General features: G+C 40.7%; 1 protein-coding gene across 2 annotated transcripts in view; it reads right to left on the bottom strand.

Annotated features, from left to right (window-relative positions):
* Positions 1–1,881: 1,881 nt before the first annotated feature.
* Positions 1,882–14,541, bottom strand: part of F9 (coagulation factor IX) — a 31,687-nt gene continuing 19,027 nt past the window's right edge. Inside the window, exons 6-8 of one of the 2 annotated variants that reach the window (XM_025372837.1) lie at positions 13,068–13,270; positions 3,742–3,856; positions 1,882–3,079 (exon numbers count right to left, since the gene is read on the bottom strand). In XM_025372837.1, the coding sequence (XP_025228622.1) occupies positions 2,532–3,079; positions 3,742–3,856; positions 13,068–13,270 (866 nt within the window). In that variant the 3' untranslated portion in view covers positions 1,882–2,531. The remainder of the gene's footprint in view (positions 3,080–3,741; positions 3,857–13,067; positions 13,271–14,541) is intronic. The other variant, XM_025372838.1, reaches the window with a different exon arrangement.

Raw genomic sequence — 14,541 nt, 5'->3', positions numbered from 1 at the left:
AATTATAGTGTCTCTTCTCTCTTCCCCTCCTTTAGTCAACAAAAGCAGAACCAATTTCCTTTCATTTGTTCATAAAATCTAAACTCCAGGCATTATTCTTATTTAAGTATGGCCTTCTTTCATGATACTCAATACAAGACTAATTGCTACTCTGGGATAAACATGAATTCGGATTCAGCTAACAATTATTGAGCAACTACTGTCTAGTAGTGTAACAGGCACTCACAAAGCAATGTATATACATTATACATTATTATAACTATATATATAAAATCTGAATTGCAATTTAATGAACACTGTTGGTATTTGGCACACAACAATTACTCCTTGAATATTTGTTGAATGAAGACATAAAAATAAAAACATAAAATCACAGACTAACAAAATTGCAAGGGATTTTGGAGAGCATCCTGTCAAACTCTTCCATTATACAAGTGGAGAAATCGAATTTCCAAATGGAGAGTGATTTATTGAAGGCCATACTCACAGCTAGTTAGACCCAATTCTGTCTCAGGTGGATTCAGACCACTTTCCTCTCTGGAACACAGCTCACACTGCCTTATATGAAAGCTGGATAACAGAGCATCAAATCTCTGCTGTGTTATATTGCATTTGAAAACATTTTTCAGAGTGTTTTGTTGAATGTAGTATTTGGGATACCTCTCCATGAATGATTTAACAAGAAACGCCTCAAGAAATGTATTTATTTATTTAATTAATTATTTTATTTCTGAGACAGAATCTCACTCTGTCACCCAGGATGGAGTGCACTGGTGCGATCTCGGCTCACTGCAACCTCCCCCACTCCCCGCTCCCCAGGCTCAAGTGATTCTCCTGCCTTGGCCTCCCCAGTAGCTGGGATTACAGGCACAAATTACCACGCCCAGCTAATTGTTCTATTTTTAGTAGATACAGGGTTTCACCGTGTTGGCCAGGCTGGCCTGAAACTCCTGACCTCAGGTGATCCACCCACCTTGGCCTTCCAAAGTGCTGGGATTATAGGCATGAGCCAGTGGACCAAGCCAAGAAATTTAAAAATATGTTTATTTATACTTATATGCGAAGACAAAAATATATTGACTAAAAGAACTAAAGGAATTAGCAAGAGTGAGGCCTGGCTGGGGATGAGGGGGGGCAAGAGAAGGCAGCAGCTTGGCGGGGTCGAAGTGATTTTGTCAGTAGTCCTATGCATCATCAAATACAGGGTGGCTGAATCACATCAATGGGATTCACAAAAAGCCAAGGTATGACCCAGAACACCAGTTTATTAATTCATGAAGGGAAACATACGTCTGTTAGTCAGCAACTCTCTAGAAAATTCAAGATAGAAGGATTAACTATAATCAAAATGTTCCACGGTGAACATGAAACCAGAAAAGGACAACTTAGTTGGCTGATTGGAATGACTTATGTCTTTGAGCCTGCTGCACCCTTCTCCACTTCAGGGGCATGCCAGTTAAAGGAGACATGTTACTTATGTCCTCTGGTCTAGGCAACTTCAACTTCTTTCTTGACTCTGAACACTGCTGAAGACACGCTGTTGAATTCTTCCTCAAAGTCTCTACTAGTTGTAGACTGCAAATGAGCTGTTCTCTTCTTTCTGTTAGCATTATTATTATTAATTTTTAGAAAGAGTACAATATATCTGCGTCAATGCCAGCTTTTTTTCCATAACCATACAAGCTCTTAGAATGACTTATTGCTTCCATTATATGTGTGTATGTGTGTATGTGTGTGTGTGTGTGTGTGTATATATATATATATATATATATATATATAATAACTCTCTGAAAGAAACTTTTCCCCCAAAATTTTCAGGCACGTTGCTTCATCCCTACGTTCTGAAAAGCAAGTCTCCACTATGAAAGCAAGTCTGGGTTTGATAGACATGTATAACTGCGTACAGAAGTATAACAGAATGATGCTCCCCATCTCTCCTTTAATGACTGTGGAGGGTAAAAGGGAGAGAGGGAGTAAGAAAGATAAAAACTGCTTTGGGGATTGGGATTTGGAAAAGGTAAAAGATTCAGGAATAGGATAGAGGAAAAGGAGTAGTGTATTTGATGAGTTTTAGCCTCTCAGCTACTCCTGTGTTCTTTCTTCATGAGTGTGGTACTGGTCTTATGATAGAGTAGACCAAAGTATACAGAACTAATAAACATTGATGTTTTGGTTGGAGAAGCAAAGAAGATCGGGAAGATGGAATGCTGCTAAGGAGGGAAAATCAGATGAGTTAGTTGCCATAGTGGAGAACCATAGTATCTGAGGGACAGAGTGGAGAATTTCACTTCACAATTTTGTCAAGGGCTGGGCCCTTAGAAATGGCTATAATTTCCTAGCACATTATATTCCTCTAGTGATTCCATTTTCTAATCAATTTGCTCAGGTAAAACATGAAATTTTCCCTGTAAAGAGAAAAAGCAATAATCATAGAATGTATATATTCAAATATAATGAGATGGGAAAGTGATTAGTGAGAGGCCCTGTTAATTTTCAGTGCCAATCAATTAACCTTGGAAATCCATCTTTCATTAAGTGAGCTTTGTTTTTTCCTTAATCCAGTTGACATACCGGGATACCTTGGTATATATGCCATATTTGCCTTTCATTGCACACTCTTCACCCCAGCTAATAATTCCAGTTAAGAAACTGGTCCCTTCCACTTCAGTAACATGGGGTCCCCCACTATCTCCTTGACATGAATCTCTACCTCCTTCATGGAAGCCAGCACAGAACATGTTGTTATAGATGGTGAACTTTGTAGATCGAAGACATGTGGCTCGGTCAACAAGTGGAACTCTAAGGTACTGAAGAACTGAAGCTGATCTTCCTTTGTTGAAGACTCTTCCCCAGCCACTCACATAGCCAGATCCAAATTTGAGGAAGATGTTCGTGTATTCCTTGTCAGCAATGCAAATAGGTGTAACATAGCTGTTTAGCACTAAGGGTTCATCCAGTTCCAGAAGGGCAATGTCATGGTTGTACTTATTAATAGTTGCATTGTAGTTGTGATGAGGAATAATTCGAATCACATTTCGCTTTTGCTCTGTATGTTCTGTCTCCTCAATGTTATGTTCACCTATTACAAATAAATTTCATTTTAAGTCACAAACAGTATTTCACATACACAGATTTTCTAAGGGTCTACTCGGGATCACTGACCTAATAGGCAATGTCAGAGATCTCATTCTTCTATTGTGATAATTTTGGTTAAATGTAATGAGAACCAATGCATATTTTTCAGACCAAAAAGCCATTCAGGACTATCATAGAGATGGTTCTGTTCACTCATGCTGTTATAAGCTTTTCATTGATGATAATGAAACCACTAGTCATGAATTATCCTAGATTTTCCAAATTTCAAGTATTCTGACCCCTTTTTTGAGCACAAATTCATTTGGCCATTAATTCAAATGTTTGTTTTCTAAGAACCTGCTACAGGTTGTGCCAAGCACCAGAGACAAAAGGATCAGTGACGTGATACTGGTTTTTGGGAAGACTTTCTGGTAGGGAAATGACTACATCAATAACTAATTGTACCTCACTGAAAGGAGTGATAATATGGGTACATCAAAAGAACTATGGAGGGTTGGAGGATGGTGCAACTTGGGTTCTGAAATTATGACCCTTCTGCCTTTAGCCCAATTTATTCAGCAACAATTTTATTAGACCTTAGTAAAATATGGTGTACAAATCATATTAAAGAGCTAGTGGTGCTGCAGATTATTATTCTTTATTTACCTGCGACAACTGTAATTTTAGCATCAGTTTCAACACAGTGGGCAGCAGTTACAACCCATTTTTCATTAACGATAGAGCCTCCACAGAATGCATCAACTTTACCATTCAAAACGACCTGTGAAAACAAAATTAAGACTCTTACTGCATAATATATTTGATCTAGAAAAAAATAAATATGCGTGCTGGTTACAGGAATAGGCAAAATATTGGCTTCTAGGTGCTGGCAGAAATGGAGTTTCTGGAAATGTGAGCTTTGCAGATGAATTAGTGTTTCCAGTGCATAAACAAAAAAGCCATTTATGTAACTGCATTGAAAGCAACACACAGAGACAAGGAAGCTTAAGCTGAGGCAGATCTGAGAAATGGCTTCTTTTGGTGATTTGAGGTTCTTGGATATTTTTCCCCATGAGTCAGTTTCTCTGATGGCAAAATTTGCTTCATGGGGATACAGCAGGTACAGTAGGAAACACACTGACTTGACTCCTTGAGATTAATAGTTATTAGGGTGTTCCCTGTGCCTACACGATGAAATTTTTTTGCTACATGTTACTTGAAAAAGAAAAACTACTGATTTTTCTAGGAGGTCTTTTCAAACCCTTTCCAAACTGGAATATTATGAAACAAGACCTAAGGCCTCCATAAGGACTGTGCTTATAGCCATGCAGGCAGTGAGGAATAGCAGGGCCCATTCATTCTTTCCACTCTCTCTTAACCATACTCTACTCCCCTCTGGCTGGATGGTAAGCTGCCTTTGTCCTAAAATGTCAACTTAGCTGTGGTTGAATTTTGGGCAAAGTGGACAAAGGAGTGACGCATTGAGCCTGGGTATTGTTAGATAAGAGGCCAGTTCATTATTTCAGCTGGATATTCGTTGCATAATTACAGTGGACAATGAATATTTTCTCCATCTCAATGTCTAGATCGACTTGGAGGATTTCAGTTCCAGTTGTAAGCAAGTGCCTTGATCCACCTTTACAGGAAGAAAGCTGGGAAGTGTGAACACTAGAGGGCACACTCAACATTTGGTAAATCCTTTTCAGGCGCTGACTAGTTCTGAACGACTGCCCTTGTATTAAAGTGCACGCAGTCTTAGGCATAAACCCATTCATAAACAAGGGAAAGGAGGTGGTCCATCACTTTAAGTGGATATCAGATGGTCCTTGGGGCATGTTCTTTTTGTCCTGAATTTAATTTACAGAACGCCTACTGTGTCCTGGACACTGAAGCACTAGCCTCCTACCTGGAGACCTAAGGGCTGAGTCATTAAAGGGCTCTGACTTCCTTTTTCATACTCTGGCTCTCCTGCTCTTATCTTTTTTTTTTTTTTTTTTTTTTTTTTTTTTTTTTTTTTTTTTAGACGGAGTCTCGTTCTGTCACCAGGCTGGAGTGCAGTGATGAGATCTCAGCTTACTGCAACCTCTGCCTCCCAGGTTCAAGCAATTCTCCTGCCTCAGTCTTCCGAGTAGCTGGGACTACAGGTGCATGCCACCACGCCCAGTTAATTTTTGTATTTTTAGCAGAGACGGGGTTTCACCATGTTGGCCAGGATGGTCTCGATCTCTTGACCTCGTGATTCGCCCGCCTTGGCCTCCCAAAGCGCTGGGAGGCATGAGCCACTGCGCCTGGCCATCTCCCTCTTCTCCTAGCTGTTGCTTTTTATTCTGAAATGTTGTAAAAATACAGAAAAAACTACATAATATAACAAACATCAGTGTGCATACAACCCAGACTTAACAATTTTCCTAATTTTTTTTGAACATTTATTTGAGGGTTTACTTTGGGTTAATCATTGTGGGGTTTATAGACATTTAATACAACATAATATCCTTATGATGTGATATTAATATATTTATAGATGCATGAACTAAAGTTTAGAGAGAAACGCTAACTCCCCTGAGGTCAGTTGGTAAAACTAGGAAGCAAACTCAAGTCTGGCCGGCTCCAGAATTTGTGCTCCTAAGCACCCAATTTCAGTCCAGGCATGGTCTGTGAACCAGTTGCAGTAGAATCATCTGAGGGCTAATCATCCTTATAAAATCATCCTTATAAAATGCAGATCTGGGGGCTAATCCAAGCTTAATTTACCAGAATATTTGGTGGGTGGGACTGGGTAAAATGAAGCCCTCCAGAATATTCTTTACATAATTAAGTTTGAGACCTGTTATATATCTACTGAATCAGAATTTCCAAGACTTGATAATCTTTATGTTTTAAAAGTCTTCACTCCAAGCAGGAATGGCTACATACTTTGTGGGGCTCAGTGAGAAATAAAAATGTGGCGCTCCTTGTTCAAAAGCTAGGAAGAAAGGTGCCATTGAAGACACTAAAATACAAAACTTTTTTCTTTCCTCTGTAGTCTCTTTTGCAACCCATCATGTTACATTTTTTAAATTCGCCATTTAATATTTTGCTCCCTCTAGCATGGGGATATTTGCTGGGGCAGTGCAGACCCTCAAAGGTGTCCAGGAAGTGCACCCTACAATTTAACACCCACATGTCCTTAGGATCCCCTGCCTGCCAGCCACAGGATGCTGGGTCCCAGCAGGGGAGGGTGTGTTAATCTTCCCTTGTCACTGGCCTACTGTGCCAATCAAGGTGGAGACGTGATTCCCAAGGGACTCAATTTTCATGCCAGGATGTGTTCCATGCCTGAAATGGAGGTGGACAAGGGGTGTGCCCCCACCTTTCACCCTCCAAATGTGCTGTGGCACATTCTTGGTCCAGAGATGCCACATGGCCAAGCAACCTTCCAAGACAGCATAGGGCATGTGCACCTGACCAACCTTAACTCTCCCTGTACCTATGCCCATGTCCCCACCGGGGGAGAGGAGTGGCAGTGGCAGCTGGGTAGGGATGAGGAGGGAGAGTATGTCTGGGCACCATGGGGTGGCAGTGGTCATTGGGCAGGTGTTTGGAGGGAGAGCCAGGGCTGGCTAAGGCACCAGGTGGTAGGGGAGTGGGGGGTCGAGAAATCACCCTGGGAGGTGGTGAGAAGTGGGGTTGCAGGGTTTCAGGTCCCTAGGTAGCCCATGCTCTGGCTGGCTCATCAGACTTCAGTTACAAAACAAAAATGCAAAGCAGTAAACCCCAGATGCATGATCTGTCTGAGTGCAAAGCCCTGTGTAAGTACGCCGGTCATAAGACCATGTGTCTGACTGTAACTCCAATTGATTTTCAGCATCAATAAAACTTGGCCAACACTGTTATATACTGGTCATGATAGTTACAACTGAACATATCTGTTTAAGCAATTGGAATTAAGAATTAACATGCAATGATATCACAGTGCTTCTCCTCTGGCTAGTGTATTAGTGGGGAAATTGAACATCTCTCAGCCCAGTAGGCTAGTTAGGCCAGGATGAATGACATCCACAGCCCCTGGGCAGAGAGATTATGATGTAGCTGACAAAGACTTGTTTCCTGGAGCTTCTACTACTTTCTGGTGGATGGCTAAGAAATACGGTTGTGTTCTTTTAAGTCTGAAGAGCATTATTTTTGCCAACCCCTGACCAAACATCCTTGCCAAGGAAAAGGCCTAAAATATATTTGCATTTAAAGATATTACAAACTACTTGGTTTTGGAATGTTTGGTCATTCAGGATCATAGCTATCAAAATATTAGCTATTTCGGGTATGAGATGTCTGCTCGGTCAAGGAAAAGTTCTTTTTAAGAACTTTTTAAGACATCATTTTGGGGAATAATGGGGAAAATGGGAAGGCATATGCTCTGAGTAAGGCATCTGAGTTATAATCTGTCAAACATTTTTGTTAGTCATAGTCTAATGGGAGCCTGTTTTCCCTCTTTCAGACACACATATATACACACACCAACCACACACATGCTTCTACAAAATATACATTCACATCTGAATTTGTGCTCTTCATTGATGATGCCAGCCCAGAACAACAGCTCTTACCCTTTTGTTCTCTTCCTGACCTTTAACTCCATCATAACCAATCCCTGTGATTTCAGCAAAACCATTATTCTCCCTACGTACCCACCTAAGCTTTACAATAAAGAGTGTTTGCTCTCACTCATATACAAAGCAAATTCATTTGTCTGTGATGTACAGCTTGCTATGCCCACAGATGTGGTTTGCCTAGTCCTTTGCTCTAGGTCATTTGGCTGGGAACAGATGGGATGCTCACTTTGGTTTTTAATGGTTAACTAGTCATTGAAGTGCATTTCATCAAATAATCTTAGAGGATAATTGTTTAAATGTCTGTCCAGATTAGCTTTGTAGAGCCAGGTGAGGTTACATATGTCATGTTCTTATTTCTCTTAATTGAATTTTTATCATCTGAGATAGGAATAATAGAGGGCTACCTTTTTCAAGTGAAGATATTGCTATAGTCTTAAGACCTTAGTGCAACATCCTGGCCCCTAAGGAAAAACAAGTTCTGATTCATACATATAATAACTTTGCATGCTATCTGCCACCAAGATGTGTCCTAATCCAACAGAAAGGATTGAATCTCTGTAGCTAGCTGTACAGGGTAGCTTCAGACCAAAGCTGAGGGAAGTGGAGACAGGGGAAACTGCTAAGACATTTTAAAGATTTTTTTTTTAGGTCAAAAATAGAATAAGAAATAGACCGTTTCCCTGGACATTTTCTGTAGGTTAATACGGTTAACCATCGGTAAATGCATATGCTACAACTTAATATGAGCATAAGGAAAGCTTAATCACTTGGCTTCCATTGTATTCTTTTTTTTTTAATCTGATAGAATCATCTTCAAATTGTTAAATATTTGAAGACTGTATGTCACACACCGAACTGAGGCCTATGGTAAAACAGAAAATGGAAAAACCAGGTACTTCACATAAAGGGCCAAATAGTTCTTTGGAAATGTGGGAGGAATTTTGGGGGCCAGTTTGCGCATGCCTAGAATTGTCGGCTGGCAGGGTCATGGCCATGGGATCCAAACCAAATTAAAGCTTTGTTGCTTCTTCAAATCTCTCGCTTTTGAGTTGTTGATGAAAGCTATCTAGTAATACAGGCGTTACAGTTTCCCTTTTTTCACTAATGTTCAAAGGCTTTCATTTTTTCCCTACGTAGCGGTATGCAATTCAAGACTTGTTTTAGCTTACTACACCTCTAGACATATACTTACTCTAAGAAAAACTCATTTCTGTTCCTGTGTAGTGCATTTAACCCGCTAGCTTCCTCTTTCTACTCCTGAAGTATTTCTTCAGAGACCCTGCTTCCTTTCCCGAGTTCTCAAGGAGCTCTGAGCCCATCGCTGGGCATCTGGAGGGAAACTGAAGTACCTCCTTCCATTGGCCTCACGCGGTTCCTATCTTAGACCTTCTAATCTCGCGCGACTTTAGAAGTTGGCCCGGCCCGCCAGTGCCTTTGGCTTTAGGAGGTAGCAAAGAGAATGGGGCTGGCAGCGCCGTTCCGGAACCATAGGGGGCTCCTGGGAAGCTACCGTCGCGAGCAAGGCGCGGCTGCGTTGGCCCTTGGCTCCAGCCTGGCAAGCTGAGGTGAAAGCCCTGGAATAAGGTAAGAAAGGAGCGCGACCGCAGACGGGATACGTGCTAGGTGAACATGGCTCTGTAGGGTCTCAAAGCCGGACAGGATCCCAGCGGTCGCTTAGCCTGCTCTGATCTCTCGCCAGGTGAACAAATGCCCTCTCCCTGAATGGGGCTATCCAGCCGCTCCTGTCCCCAGTGACAGAACAGCTCTTTAAGTCAACAATTCCGACAAACATTTGTTCAATCAACATTTGCTCCTAACGCTGCCCAACCTACGCAACCAACCCAGTGGTTGTTGGTTGGGAAGGGCTTTCTTAATGGAGGTCAGAATCTTCCTGCCAGCTTGCAACTTTCACCCTGAAGTCCACAAAGAAGCTGTCTTCCCTTTTCCCTTGTGGCTCTTGCAAACAGCTCACCTTTTCTTTAACAGACTAAACATTTCTAGTTTGTTCAATCTGTTCGTTACTCAAGATGAAAGTGAACTATGTTGTTCTTTGTGAGATTTCTTCACCAAGTGATCGCTTTATTTCTCACCCTGGCTAATTTGAAAGATAAAAGAAACCACTCTGAAGAGAAAGGTTCTTATGAAGCATCAGCATTTTGAAACACTCTTTTCTAGGTGACACTGCTAAATAGTATTTCATATTTCAAAGCTAGATATATAATGTTTTCACCACTGAAGCCCCAGCTGTTGCTTGCTTTCTCTTGATGCCTTAGTCACAGCAGGTTTGCTGCAGTCTGATCTGCAATCAAATCTAGTATTTCCTCCTGCAGATTAACCATGACATGGTGGAGGTGGCCCATCCACAAATGAGGAGAGATTCTGGTTTGTTTCATTTTGTCTAGAAATGACTTTTATACACTCAATTTATCTCATATTTTTGAAAACCAGTAACCTTTCATAAGGAACTAGATGGAGGTGGTGTGGAGGAAGCAATGCAGAAGTATGACGGGGTCTTTCACAACTATTCTGGAAAGTAGCTCAGCTTCTTGCCTTTGGAAGAGAATAAAAGTTAGTGCTTTGAATCTGTCCAGGTCAGTAATCTTAGTTCATATGGATGAAATAGGGAGTGAACATATGTGCACGTGCATGTGTGCACATGCATGTATGAGTGATCTTGAACATTCCAAATGATCTTAGCTAGGCTTGAGAGCAAAAAGACAACAGGGACAATAACTATAAGTGTGCAGTGAGAAGGTCATGACATAATTTGAAATGATGTGTATCATTTATATCTTCTCCCTCCCAGAACAACCACAACCACCATCTCATAGTCTTTTCTGCTTGAAAAGAAAATAAAGTGTCTGCTTGAGTTACTAAACTTTCAGGAAAGATCTGCATTGTTAACACATTGGCAAACATCTGGTTTAAAGAGGGTGGGTGAGAAAGTGAAATTATGTGACTAAACTGAGCCTTTATACCCTGTTCCCCTTTTTAGTTCTGATTTAAATGTATTTGCCATTTCATTTCTGGAATGACAAGGAGACAATGCTAAACTCACAAAGCATACATTTTTTTTTTTAATCTTGGACTTTTAAAAACGGAAGTTATCTTCTTAGCTAATATATTTTCCGGGGTTCTTGGGTCCCCCACTGTAAGCACTGTTCTATGTCTCACAAACCCAAGGAAGATAATTGTCATAAAGTAGGATCTTTTTTTGTAACCATGTTATCCATGGAAGTTGGACACATAATGAATGAAAATACATGAGAATGCAAATGACAAAATTAGAATTAGATACATGGATATTAAATACATTGAAGGCATAATAAGAGTGCTTGCACTCAAGAGGGGTTGTTCCAGGAAAGGTTCATAAAGAAGGTCAATATTACAGAATTGTGAAGAAGAGCAAAGATATGGATGAGTGAAGGAAGGGGTTATGGTGGGTAAGGGAAGCAGCCCTCATAGGATGCATTTAAGTAGAAACAGAGGAGGTAAAAAGGAACGTACAGTGTCCCATTTATGGGCTATAAGATCAGGTCCAGCAAATATTGTCTTTTTAAAAAGCAAAGGTAAAAGAAAGGGAAAACCTTGCTTGTGATGTTCTGCCACTCTTTGATACCATTCTCCACAATGCTTGTGCAATTATACCTACTGCCCCATCCCCAGGTATATGTGTAATATCTTACATCCATTATGTTGGAAAATGGCAGGCATTCTCAAGAATCCTGGATAGATACACAGCTAGTCCCAGAAAAATTCCAGTGCTGTTAAAACTCAAGACATTTACCTGATTCTGGCTTAAATTGTTACCAGTTTGATCATTGCAGTCTTTGAAGTTATCAGTCTCTAATGGCAGAGATTCAAACCTCAGTAGAGAAACCCGTGAAATTACTACCAAATCATGACTGTGGCAACTAGGGAGTTTTAAGTTAGACTAAACGATTATAAGTGCTATCCAATAGAAATTTCCGCAGTAATACCATGTTCTGTCTCCACTTGCACTCTGCAATACAGTAGTTAGTACCCGCATGTGGCTGTTATGCACTTAAAATTTGGCAGGTGCAATTGAGGAACTGAATTTTTAATTTCACTTAATTGTAGGTAATTTAACTTTAAATAGCCATATATGGCTAGTGGTTACCTATTGGACAGCACAACTTTATATAAAGACCATCCTGGCTTCCTGCCTGGGGAGGGGGGCCAAAGAGGTGGGTTATTCCTTCTCACAGATGGAATCTCTTAGGCTTTAGCTGTAGGCTAAGTTACAACCCAGATTTTGCTACAAATGTAGCTCGTGGTTGCTAAATGAAAAATGTGCATAGGTAATTCTACATATGTAGGTTGTTTGCAGACCACACTTGGAGAAATGTTTGCAGAGCACACTGGAAGGACTAGGTACAACAAGTCCATCATTTGGTGTTTTGAACCCTGGCTTCTGTAACAAGTTCATTTCCTTTGGGCCAGTGTTTTTCTTTTTCAGTTTTTTGAGATAGGGTCTTACTCTGTCACCCAGGCTGAAGTGCTGTGGTGTGATCACGTTTGACTGCAGCCTCAACTTTCCAGGATCAGGTGATTCTCCCACCTCAGCCTCCTAAATAGCTGGAAGCACAGGTGGGAGTCATCACACCTACCTAATTTTGACATATTTTTTTTTTTTTATAGATATGGAGTTTCGCCATGTTGCCCAGGCTGGTCTCAAACTCCTGGGCTTAAGCGATTCTCCCGTCTCAGTCTCCCAAAGTGCTGGGATTACTGGCATAAGCCACTGCACCTGGCCTAGTTTTCAAACTATAAAGTGCATCAAAATCACCTGTAGTGCTTGTTTGCACACAGATTGCTGGGCCCTATCCCCTAGATATTCTGATTTGGTAGGTCTAGGGTGGGGGTAGGAGAATTTGCATTTCCATATTCCCAGGTGATTCTGATGCTACCACGAGAACTATAGCTGTAGACCAAGACACTCTCTGATGCTGTTTCTTGGAACCTAGTTCTTGCCTTAATCCTTCCTCCTTGAGTCCCTTTCTTTACCCCCTTTTAAATAATCCAATTTTTCTTGGCCTAAAGACTTTCCAACTCTCACCAGTTTTTGCAAGGGCTGAGGCTGAAGTAGTACCCTGTGACCTTTCTTCCAGACTTTCATGTCGTTGACCAGTTGCCTGTCTGGAATCATGCTATGCATTTCCTTAATGCCAAATTCTTCCTGACCTGTATAGTAGCTGATTTGGGCCTCTCTTTCACCAGCTGCTCATCTCTGGAGGCTTTCTCACATTGGTTAGTGCTGAAACTTACCTAAATACTTCTCACATCCCAACAGGGCTGTCTAGTAAAATAATCTCAGTCTCCCACTTGGCCTGTGTCTTGCCAGCTGAGTTCCAGTTTTGACACACCATCAGTATAAAGTACCTGCCAAGGGAATTGACCTGGTTTGGCATCTTCTCCACCAACAACCCGAGTGAAGTCATTAAATGATTGGGTGCTTTGAGTGATGTTATCCAAAATGGTTTCAGCTTCAGTAGAATTTACATATTCCACATCAGGAAAAACAGTCTCAGCACGGGTGAGCGTAGAAGTTTGTGAAACAGAAACTCTTCCACATGGAAATGGCACTAGAAAAACAGAAGAAAAATTAGTAATCTGATATTTCTCATTGGCAAACGGAACATGTATTACAAAAATTGAGATTGAGGCCCATCCTTGTCACTTCTGAGAAGCAGGCCTATCAGTATTTAAAAAAATCTAATCAGTGAATAGAATCTCAAGCTAAAAGGTTGATTACATTATTTTCATGGACAGTTTTCAAATCCTTCGTGAAAAGAACACTTGGCTCTGGAATTCATCATCTTTACGGAAATAGAATAGGTGTTCCAGAATCAAATTTGGTAAGACTTTTATAGAGTCTAATGACTTTCTGTTTAGTTTCTTTACTAAAAAGTCTTACTCCCAGTTGCCATCCCTGAATGGAAGTCTGATGATTGATGCTTTGTAACTTTAACTTTCCAATTTGGTAAATGGGACTTCTGCTGCTTATCATTAGGAAGGTTTCTTTTGCAGACTAAAATGCCTTCTAGATTCCAAGGTGCATTTTATGTTATTTTCTGGGGAGAGATCATTGTGATTCAATTACCTGGGTTTCAAATATTAGCCAAAGAGATTGCTAATATAATTATCACAGTCATATTCACCAGGACCTGCCCACCATTTTTCCTTGGGTTCGTTTATTTTCTGAAGAAAAATAATGTATTGATACACTGGGGACTACCAGAATGGGAATTTGTAGTCAAACAAAGTCACTTCAGATTTCATTTTCATTTCTCACTTTCCTTCAAGCCACATTCCTTGTAACAGACATTTCTATAGCAACCAGCTGCGACAAAGTATCGTGAAGACAGCAAGTGGTTGAGAAACCAGGAAATTAGTTCAAAATACTTATGTATAAATGTACACGATCAACAATGGCTACAGAAAAGGGACCATTATCGTTGAAAAGGCAGAAAAGCTTATTTTAAGTTTGGCCTACTTGTTCTGCTAAAGCTAAGGCTATATTCAAATATAACACTTAATAGTTGGAGGTGGTTCTCAATTCTGTTTCTCTTTTATAGCATAGAAGAGCTTGTAAGGGTTTAGCTACTATGCCATCTGTCTATACTGGAAGTTAGGTTTTTAAGGTTAAAATACACACACAGACACACACCCACACACATATTCATGCTCCTCTCAAGGTAGACTAGCTTTGAGACAGCATATGTGAAGAACCAGGCAGAAGGACAAGTGGGCAGGCCCCGAAGCCTTAGAGATTCTTCATTTTAGTTGCAGGATATATATTCCTGCCTTCTGGTTTATCGGGAATAGGCCTCCAAATCTGGCCATAAACTGGCCC

Source organism: Theropithecus gelada, chromosome X (assembly GCF_003255815.1).
Source record: "Theropithecus gelada isolate Dixy chromosome X, Tgel_1.0, whole genome shotgun sequence".
NCBI lineage: Eukaryota > Metazoa > Chordata > Mammalia > Primates > Cercopithecidae > Theropithecus > Theropithecus gelada.
The sequence above is the reverse complement of the archived record's forward strand: the minus strand, read 5'-3'. Positions and strand labels throughout refer to the sequence as shown.